This window comes from Diabrotica virgifera, chromosome 3, assembly GCF_917563875.1.
Source record: "Diabrotica virgifera virgifera chromosome 3, PGI_DIABVI_V3a".
Classification (NCBI taxonomy): domain Eukaryota; kingdom Metazoa; phylum Arthropoda; class Insecta; order Coleoptera; family Chrysomelidae; genus Diabrotica; species Diabrotica virgifera.
Genome location: NC_065445.1, coordinates 2,999,529 through 3,010,955, shown reverse-complemented (window position 1 = coordinate 3,010,955; position 11,427 = coordinate 2,999,529). Strand labels below are relative to the sequence as shown.

The 11,427-nt window shown below is 31.2% G+C and overlaps 2 protein-coding genes across 3 annotated transcripts in view; one reads left to right on the top strand and one right to left on the bottom strand.

Moving 5' to 3' along the window:
* Window positions 1–11,427, top strand: part of LOC126881763 (protein prickle-like) — a 425,582-nt gene that overhangs the window by 296,183 nt on the left and 117,972 nt on the right. The gene's annotated exons all lie outside the window — the stretch shown is intronic.
* Window positions 1–11,427, bottom strand: part of LOC126881765 (endothelin-converting enzyme 1-like) — a 42,828-nt gene that overhangs the window by 23,426 nt on the left and 7,975 nt on the right. For both annotated transcript variants that reach the window (XM_050646243.1, XM_050646242.1), the window contains exons 2-3: window positions 7,761–8,218; window positions 324–485 (exon numbers count right to left, since the gene is read on the bottom strand). In XM_050646243.1, coding sequence (XP_050502200.1) covers window positions 324–485; window positions 7,761–8,218 — 620 coding nt within the window. The remainder of the gene's footprint in view (window positions 1–323; window positions 486–7,760; window positions 8,219–11,427) is intronic.

Genomic DNA, 11,427 nt, shown 5'->3' with positions numbered 1-11,427 from the left:
AGACTAGACAATTGGCCTTCAGTCCCGGGCAGGTATGTAATGACAAGAGGTTGCCAAGAATCTGCCGGCTTGACACAGTGAAATTAATGAATAGAATAGCGACATGGAAGATCCAGAGATACAACATCCTCAACATATAATGATGTAGTTATGCTTTTAAAGAATTCTCTAACGAAATACTTCAAAAACATAGTGCCTATATCTGAAAGAATCATATTGATAAAGCGGAATACAAACCCATAGATGTAGATATATTTCAAATACGCTCCTATAGTGGACAAACCAGACGCAGAAGATGGTTGGTTTGTTACACTAAAACTTACCTTGGCTAGAGACCTCTCAAATTCCACCATATTTTTGGCTGCTTTGGAAATAAAATCTAACTGTCTCTTTTGACTCAAACGTTTTACTATGTTTTCTATAAGCAGTTGGTAGTTGTCTTTGTAGTCTTCTTCCACTAAATCTCCTATATCTGGGGGTGTTATCTGCAGAAAATTAAAGATGGGTAGTTGTTAAGTAAATCTGTTAGTTCAAAATATTTAATATAAAACTAATAAATGGTTAAATAATTGAGAATAGAAGAAATCTTTGTCACTGATGTACATAGTGAAAGGGAAAAAGCTAGTTTGAGAAACCTCTACAATGAAATAAAACGAAGATGCAAGGCTGCTAAACAACGATACTATCACAATTAGTCCATTCTTTCACGGTTTTTGCTCTAAATTTTAAAGAACTGCTTGGATTGACATGAAATTTGGCACACACATAGCTAACATGTCAAAGAAAAAAAGTGATATTGTGCCGATGTGTGCTTTTGCCCTGGGGGTGAGTTTCACCCCCTCTTGGGGGTGAAAAAATATATGTCCAAAATAAGTCCGGAAATGGGTAAACTGACTAATGTTAAGTAACTTTTGTTCAATAGAGCTTTTCCGCCAAGTCAACACTTTTCGAGTTATTTGCGAGTGAATATGTTCATTTTTCAACAAAATAACCACATTTTTAGACGGTTTTTCGCAAATAACTCAAAAAGTAAGTATATTGTCGAAAAAAACGTTCTTAGCAAAAATATAGCCTATAAAAAAGTAAAAAAATGGTGTACGCGTTAGGTCTCTGGATCTCGTAGAACCAGAGTTATAGCCAATGAAAAATAGATTCATATTCACCAAATTTCAAATAGAATATTTCGACGTGAAATATCCAAAAAATTCAGCACTTTTTGGGGAAAACTCATTATAACTTTTTTAAAGTCTTTAAAAAATGCTTTACTTCTGTTTTTACAAGAAGTTTCTAGCATTAAATTTAAGCAAGTTACGCTCAAAATAAAGTTGGTCCCTTTTGTTTTTGCAAAAAAAAATCGGGAAGACCACCCCCTAATTAGCAACTTAAATGAAATTAATCGTTACCGCTCCACAAATTATTTTACTTATATTGTGTTTATATGATCTGTAAGTTTTATCGATTCAAAGTGCTTATTTTTGAAAAAATTTGGTTTGAAAGTAAAATTTTTAAAAATTTAAATTTTGAAAAATATGCTTTTTCAAAATAACTTAGAAATTGTTAGAGATACCAAAAATCTCGAAAAACAAAAAAAGTCAGATTTGCTTTTCTGAATATCATGTATTTTTTTGTTTTTCTGTTAGACAAAAATTGATTAAGATTTGGTGTTTCAAAATTTGCATACGTTCGGGATCAGTGACTCGTTCAACCCCTTTTAACTACAGCCCTTTCAATAATAAGGACTTTGAACCGATGAAACTTACAGATCATATAAACAATATATACACGAGTCAGGAAACTTGTGAAGTCGTAACGATTAAGTTCATTTAAGATACTAATTAGGGGGTGATTTTCTCGATTTTTTTTACCAAAACCAAAAGGGACTAACTTTATTTTGAGCGTAACTGTTTAATTTTGATGCTAGAAATTTTTTTTATAAAACAAAAATGAAGCTTTTTTTAAACACTTTAAATAAGAATGAGTTTTCCCCGAAATGTGCTTTATTTTTGGTTATTTCACGTTAAAGTATTCCATTTGGAATTTGACGAATATGAACCTATTTTTCATTAGCTATAACGCTGCTTCTACTAGGTATAGAGACGTGATATATACACCATTTTTTAAAAATTTTTACAGGCTATATTTTTGCTAAGAATGTTTTTTCGACAAAATACTTACTATTTGAGTTATTTGCGAAAAACCGTCTAAAAGCATGGTTATTTTGTTGAAAAAATGAACATATTCACTGCCAAATAACTCGGAAAGTATTGACTTAGTGAAAAAACTCTATGGAACAAAAGTTACTTAAAATTAGCCAGTTTATCCATTTCCTGACTTTCTTTGGACGAATATTTTTTCACCCCCAAGAGGGGGTGAAAACCACCCCCAGGGCAAAAGCACATATCGGCACATTATCACTTTTTTTCTTTGACTTGTTAGCTATGTGTATGCCAAATTTCATGTCAATCCAAGCGGTTCTTTAAAATTTAGAGGTTTTGCAATATTTTACCGTTAAAGAACGGACTAAATAGATTTAAAGAAATTGAGAGCTACGAACAACAAAATCAACCGGGAGATCTATTTAAAAAATTGCTACAGGACAAGATATTTTGAAGCCAGTACTTTGCGATTGAAAACCACACAGACATCTGAAAACCAGCAGAGAAGATGTAGAGACATTGAGATTATATTGCAGGGATCTATATAAATATGACCAACGCCAGGAACTTGTTTACCAAACCCCTAAAAAAAATGGAAGTAGAACCTAATGTTCTCGAGAATAAAACAGGATTGTAGTGAAAAGGCATTCGAATTATGATGCTATCGACGAAGCCTAAAGATATCGTGGGTTTCGCACACTTCCATTAAAGATGTTCTTCAAATGGTGAAATCAGAACGTCTACTCATAAACATCATAAAGAGGAGAAAACAGAATAATTCGGCATTATAATTAGAGGGTCTAAATACCATCTACTTCGCTTTATTATTAAAGGAAAAGGGGAGGAAAGAAATGAATTGGTCCGAAGAAACTTTCATGGTTGCGTAATATTAGACAATGATGTGGTTCCACGGCAGAAGAATTATTTCGCGCAGCAGCCGATAGAAAAAGGTTTCAGGAAATTGTAAACATGATGACAGCCAACGTCTAAATACGGACGAAACACCTAAAGAAGTAGTGAAATAATGAAAATGGGCATGGGATCCCTAACTATAATATTTAACTTAGATATGCTACAAGAAAATAATTTCAGAACTTTTTTAGATTAATTTAATTGTAACAATTTTATGATCTATTTATTTTTGCGAATACAGTAATTTTATTTGATTTTTATTTGAGTATTCTAACGTTGACGACTCTCTTTAATGTTTTTTTTTAATTAAGCACTCAAACATAAACCTATTGTTAAAATTTATTGTTAATTGTATCAATTTTATGATCTATTTATTTTTGCGAATACAGTAATTTTATTTGATTTTTTATTCGAATATTCTAACGTTGGCGACTCTCTTTAATGTTTTTTTTAATTAAGCACTCAAACATAAACCTATTGTTAAAATTTCTCGGTTTCCACTAATCTAAACAACTAAAAAATGTACATACACACAGAATTTCACAAATATTTGCTTGCCTGTACCTATAGCATACTTGTATCCTGTCAATGTGGCCTATTTTTAACGCCAATGTTAGTTTTCCAGTCCTTGCTTTTAATAAAGTTAAGTAAACTGAACAAATTAATTTACCATTTGTTTTTGTTTATGGAAGAGTCAATGTTTGGATGATACACGTTAATTATATTTCCTAATTTTCGAGGATCGTTCTTATTATAGCCTCGTCATTTTTACGTACCTAAAGGATGTTTTTGAAAGTTAATTAGTTTTCTCTATAAAACCATAAAAAAGGAAGAGGATGAAATATGACTAATAAACCTACAGCTTCAGAAAAATATGATTAAAAATACAAGAAAAAATTATCAATTTATTAATAATTGAAACAAGGAATTTTGTTCTGAAGCTATTTCCTTGTGGCATTTTGATGATTAACTATTTTTATGGGAAATAAGCCACAATTAAATTGAAAAAAAAAATTTATTCACGTTTCGACGCCCAAATCGGGTGTAGTTGTCAAAATACAACATACTACAAAATACAGTAGTAATTTTTATTTTAATAACGACACCCGATTTGGGCGGCAAAACGTTAATACAATTATTTTTTCAATTGAATTGTGGCTTATTTCCCATAAAAATAGTTAACAATGAATTTATTAATAATTTAGATAATTTTTCTAAAATTTGATGGTTACATAATATTATTATTTATTGCGCGTATATACATATACAGGGTGTCCCAGACTAATTTATCCACGCTATATCTCTTAAACGAATAGAGATTTTCGAATGGGACAAAAAGTCCCAAAATTCTACTTGTAATACACTTTAATATGGCGCAGAAAAATATCATCCTCTAAATATTCATCCCTTAGTTACAACCTCTAACTTTAATTTTTTTAATAGCACCCTGTATATTTTTTATAGTTTTGGATGTGGTCTTCTATCGTCTATTCAACACATTTTTTGAAACTAAAATCGGTTCGTAAATAACCAAGAAAATATCAGTTTAGTTTTGTTCATTATGTGTCCCAGACTAATTTATCAAGGCTATATTTCATAAACGAATAGAGATTTTCGAATGGGACAAAAACTGATCTATTACATTTTGTAATACACTTTAATATGGCGTAGAAAAAAAATCCCCTAAATATGCATCCCTTAGTTACAACCCCTAACTTTATTTTTTGAAGATATTCTTCTTTAGCGGCGAATCGATTGAGGGTAAAATTTGATTGATCCGCGCGCATGCGCACACCGACAGTATGGTATTAGTTGTTATACGGGCTCTGATTGGGTGTTGAAATTTTGAAATGATCTGTCAATAATTGTTCAATATGGAGGTTATCGGTAAACAAAAATATTGTATAATATTATTTTTCATTGATGTGTGGACAGAAATAAAATCAAATTTATAATTATAGTGACTTTTTAAAAAGTTTTGAAAAGCCGCAGGTACGTAATTCTAAATGTTTCAGTTGGAAATACCTAATAGTTTCAATACCTATCTATTTGAAAAATGTAAACAAAAGAATGTAGTTACCTATTAGTAGGCAATGCTTTAATTTACATAATCTGATTACGAACAAACTTTCTACAAATCTTCATCTCATATATCGTTTTCTTACTCTATATTTTGTTGTATTTTATTTCGACAAAAATCAAACTAATAATTTTATTAAATTCATATAAATTTATGGTGTAAACGTTTAGTTTGTGTATATTTCCACATGACGTATACGAGAGTTTGGTGCAGTTTGAAATGGCGTCAACTTTCGTACGGCGCGGTAGACGTGAAGTGGGTTCAAGCCCCAAGTAAGTTATTATTTTTTTATTTTTTTTATAGATTTTATGATTGTAAGTATATTATTATATAATTTTTGAAGATATTCTTCTTTTTTGAAAGTGGTAGATAAGAAAGTTAGTTTGATTTTTAAATAAAATAAGTACAAATAATCTTTTAAGTATATTTACTTCGTTTAAATTACCTATTATATAATAGAAGAATATCTTCTTACGTGTGTACAAAGTACACACACATTCTTTTTTTTTAAATAGCACCCTGTAAGTTAGGGATGAATATTTAGGGGATGAATTTTTTCTACGCCATATGAAAGTGTATTACAAATGGAATAGATCAGTTTTTGTGCCATTCGAAAATCTGTATTCGTTTAAGAAATATAGCCTGGATAAATTAGTCTGGGACACACAATTTAACAATAATAAACTGATAGTTTCTGGGTTATTTACGAACCGATTTTATTTTCAAAAAATGTGTTGAATAGACGATAAAAGACCACATCCAAAACTATAAAAAAATATACAGGGTGCTATTAAAAAAATTAAAGTTAGGGGTTATAACTAAGGGATGATTATTTAGGGGATGATTTTTTTGTACGTCATATTAAAATGTATTACAAGTAAAATATATCACCTTTTGTCCCATTCGAAAATCTCTATTCGTTTAAGAGATATAGCGTGGGTAAATTAGTCTGGGACACCCTGTATATGTAAAATTCACTAAAAACTTCATAAATCACTAGAAGACCCAGACTGGCATGGACAGAATTTGGAAGACTCAATTGGATATGTCAGACCCTCAAAATATCTAAATACTTGAGGAGCAAAGTATTCAACTAGTGCATCCTTCCTATCATAACATATGGATGTCAAACCTGGACCCTCACCTATACAGTCTAAGCAATCAATAGAAATGTTACAGAAACTTTTGACTGCAAAGGAGTGGAAGGATGGATTGATAATATAATTAGCGTGCAATAACACTACCAAGCGCTACATCCAAAGTGTTGACCAAAATCACATTGGAAAGATTGAAGCCAGAACTAGAAAAAAAAAGAGAAGCAACCCAGCATTGACCACATTTGCACCCTTAGAATTATCTTGAAACAAAGAAACGAATGGAATAAAAACATAGATGTGAATTTTATCGACTTTGAGGAGGCATTCGACGGTGTAAATAAAGTTCATATGTGGAGAAAAGGTTTATAGAATAGAATAGGATAGAAATACGCTTTATGGTCATGGAAAATTGTACAATTTTAGCGACAAAGCTTATAAAAAGTCACGAAAATAAAACAATAACAAAACAATTACTAAAATTACATAAATCGTCAATATAATTAAAAAAAGAATAATGAAGTAAAACAGAAATGTTATATGGGATACCACTTAAAATCATAACTTGTATTAAATCCGTCCATGAAGGATGCAAAGCAAAATTATTGCAACATTCAGGTGAATTTATAGAAAAAATAGCCGCAGAAAGTAGAGTCAAACAGGATTATGAACTATTCCCTACCCTCTTCCTTTTTATGATAGATTGGGTACCTACTGAGAAAATTAACTGATGATCGAACAGGCACTAGATGGAACGAATCCAAACAGAAGATCTTGAATTTGACAAAATTGGCAAATAATAAAATAATGACAAACAACAAGGAAGTAGAAGTAAACAAGTTCACATATTTGTGATCAGTCATGGAAAGAAACGGGGTGTGTCAAAGGATATGCAGACGAGTATAATAAAGGCTCAAATTGTAACATGTAAAATGTAACGGGAGCGAAACGTGTAAACAGGACGAAACCACAACTAAAAAACTGCAAATTGTTGCTAACAAATCTTCATAAAAATTTTTAAAAATATACTGATCCAACAGAATAACTAATACAAAACTGTGGGAAGGAACAAAGCAAACTAACATATCTACTACAGCCAAGGGAAAATATAGAAATGGATTGACCATACTTTAAGGAAAGATAAAGGAACAGCGAGACAAGGACTTGAATATCAACCAGAATGGAAAAGAAAGACAGGAAGATCAGACAACAGCTGGAAAAGAACTACAACGAGAAAACTCGAAGAAATTTGACTAAGATTGGGTGCAGTCAAAAACATAGCAAGAAGAGAATGGAAGGAACTAGTACACATTTTATCAAGAGAATAAACAAATAAGAAGATGCAATCTTACACTTTTGACTAAGAAACGCATAAGCGCATAAGACGAATAAAAGTCCAAGCAGTTTTGAAGCCATGTCCTCTTCAGCATTTAAAATTAGAGAAAACTAGACTATTTGACCATCACTGATAGTGGTAGGTATTGATGTATATAGTAATTATTCTTTAATATTACTTACCCGAAGTATTTGACTCGAATTGGAATCAGATATCTTATTTGTATCAAGCTGAGCGAACCAGTCATAAACCAAACCCATCTCAGCACATTGTTCAGTAATCTTCACGTTGATGGGCATAGCCAAATCCAATGACAACAGCGGCCATCCTCCCAGCTTCTCAAATATCTTCTTTACACTAGCATTGTCGTCTTCTTCAATCGCTGAAGTATTCATGCAATTCGTGTAGTACTTCTTCTGCATTTTGACAGCTCTCCTATCGTCATTCTGAATGGGTGATGCTATGAACGATTTGAATTCATCCAAAACTGTTTTTTCTGATATTTCCAAGATGGAAATTGGACCTTCGAAGCCGCCACAAGCGAATTCGTAAAAATTGTCGCAAGGGTCGACTGAGTTGTTGATGATGTTTTGGTAGAAATCGGATGAATTGACGCAGTCAGCGCTGAGGCAGATGTTTTCTGGAATTCAACGAAAAATGAATTACAGTAATTAGTGTTTATTTGGTTATATGACAACTTGAACCGTCAAATTCTTGTAAAATTGTATATTGTAACCAGTCTTTAATCTCAATTTATTCACAGCCGTTCTTTTAATTTACTATTTTAGGTGGAATAAGACACAATTTTAGTTTGAAATTAAATTTATTTGACATTTCGATTTCCACTTCGGAAATCGTTATCAAAATACAAAACATTAATAAATTAAACAAATTTTGTTTTTGTTGCTTGGTAAAAAAAAATTTTCTAAAGATTTAATTTTATCTGACAAATTCATATCGACAATTCAGACATACAGGGTGCACCTCACTTATGGAATAAAGTTATTTCTGCCTTTGTTTTAAAAAATTATAAAAAACGCTGAGACATGTTGACGTTTATAAATATATAAATGTGCATTTTAAAATTTAAACATAAATTTATATGTACAGGGTTTACTTTTAATAGAACACCCTGTATATTGTTATACTTTTCAAAGCTTCTTAAGAACCTGATTTCAATGAACTATATCATATAGGATCTATTATGAAAAATACAGGATGAAACTTTGAAATTATAAATGTGTGGAAACCACTTGTGGAATAAAGTTGTTTGTTTCCTTATTTTAGAAAAGTATACAAAACGCTGGGACACGTCAAATTTAAAATCAAATATGTGCGCTTTTTATATATAAATTTAAATGTAGGTACAGGGTGATTCACGCAAGTCCAGCCTAGTCCAGCATCTTTATTTTTATTGAAACACCCTGTATATTTTTATGTTTGTAGGCGCTGCTTAACAACCTCATCATTTTTCTCATACTAAAGTATATCATTTTTGACTTGACAATACGAGCTTATCATTTAGACTGCCTTAAATCTAAATCAATCGATTTTAAAGTCCGAAGTATACATTTTGATTTATATCTCTGCATCTCTGTATTAAGACTTGGATACTGAACAAGGTTTCTCTCGTACCCAAGCTACTTCTAAATCCGAATTGAGTGTGGCTAAATCTGTCCTCTAGTCTCCAGTATCGTGTATATTCTGCTATAAATCTTGTAGGAAGATCTTCAAAACGTGAATCATTCCACTTATCGTCCGACAATAACTTCACATATTTTGCACGATGTTTCTCTACTATTGTGACAATTGTTGACTTTCGCCAATCAGTTGGTAATATCCTAGTGTCGTAAATTCTGTTAAAGAGACCATGCATTGCTTTAATTCCATTTTCTTCAAAAAAAAAACGATAATCTGTCTCATTCCTAAGAAGGCCGTGACTTAAAAAAATTAATTGCTTCTGGAAACATTTCGAGGAGAAGACCAAGAGGTGTTACCAACCAGATGGTCCAACCAAATTCAGAATTTAGCTTGTCAGAAAAGAGAGGGAGACTGTAATTTTAGCTGGAAGAAGATAACGCATACTTATATTTTGTAATCTGTAAAACTAAAACTTTAGAAAATGGTTGTTAAAATAAGAAAAAATCGAGCTTCAGACTTAAAATGACATTACAAAATGCTGCAAATTGAGAAAGAATTTCCTGAACAATAGAATTTCAATAACCTCAATTCAAATGAAAGTTGAGGAAAATAAAAAAATATGAAAAAATATTTTTAAGAAACGCTTTTCTTTATTTACGAGTGACTAAAATTAAACATATTATAAAAAAATTAACCAAAAAGCAAAAAATAAAAAAATTGAAAAAATTTAACACATTCGTCAAAGAAAAGCGTTGTGCGTCTTCATCGAATAAACGGTTTTCGCAACACGCTTTTCTTTAACGAATGTGTTAGATTTTTTCAATTTTTGAAGTTATACTTCTTCACCGGCGATAGAGGGTGATTTTTTTATATGTTAAAACCTATCAGCCCGGCGCATGCGCATTATAACTTTGTTCTGATTGGATGTTCAAATGACATGTCAAAAATTATCCGATATGGCAGCTGTGGTTTGGAGGTAAAGGTAAAGGTAAACAAATGTATAATATATTAGTTTTATTGTTGTGAGGACAGAAACAAAAAAGTTTATAATATTGTAGTGACTTTTAAATAGTTTTTAAAAGCAACAGGTACGTAATAATTGTTAATGTATCATGGGTATAAACCTACCTATTTGATCTGCCAAAATACATAGTATGTAATACTTTTATTTATATAATTTGATTACCATCAAAATTTCTATCAATATTCACCTAATATATTGTTTTTTACTCTATGTTTTGTTGTATTTTTTCAATTCTAAATCATTTCAATTCAAAATTAAAATCAAGTATATTCAAATGGGAAATAAGCCACAATTTTACCTAAAAATGATTTTATTAACGTTTCGACGCCCAAGTCGGGTGTCGTTGTCAAAATACAAAATAATACTAAATAAATAAAAATGTTGTTGCTTAGTAAAAAATTCTTCTAATAATTTATTTAATCTGACTCATTTATATCGGCAATTCAGACACGTATTATACATTTTAAAGTAGACGACTTTAAAATGATATTGCCAATATTGATGAGTTGCGTTCCTGGGACGACTTTACTAAAAGATAGTTCATTCGATTATATGAAATCAATCCCAACTCAAGAATATCCGCCACAAAAAATCATAGCATGTGATCTGTCTTTAAAAAGACAACCAAATGCAACGGTGGTACTGAAATTCTCGCGTTAGAGATTCCATAGTAAATCACGAGGGAAAACCAGGAAAAACCTCGTGATACTATCCCGACATCGTAAGTATTTGGGTTTACATTTAGTTTACTCTCAAAACTAATACAAAATTCTGACTTGATATTTTAAATTTTAAATATGTACTAACTCGATATGTTACTGATTTACTAATTGCGGTATTTTCTTTCTATTGACTTCCTCCTTTAATATGGGTAACCACATCCTACTGCATTCTACCGAGGAATTTGCGACATAATTGGTTTCATTTAGCATAATTAGAGCCGCTTCTTTGATTTTTCTCTTTTTACTATCTGCTTCTTTTAGGACTATACTTGAATCTCTCCACTGAATGTGGATCAGAACAACATCAAAATTAAAATAATTTGATCAATTTTCAAAATATCAAAATATCACAAGTTTAATCCGTTTAGTTAGTCGATCTTCGTAAATAATGACACATAGTGTCTGTGGCTAAGCGGAGAAGGCGAATGAATTCCAATACCAACCGCTCTTATCAGCGCTGGT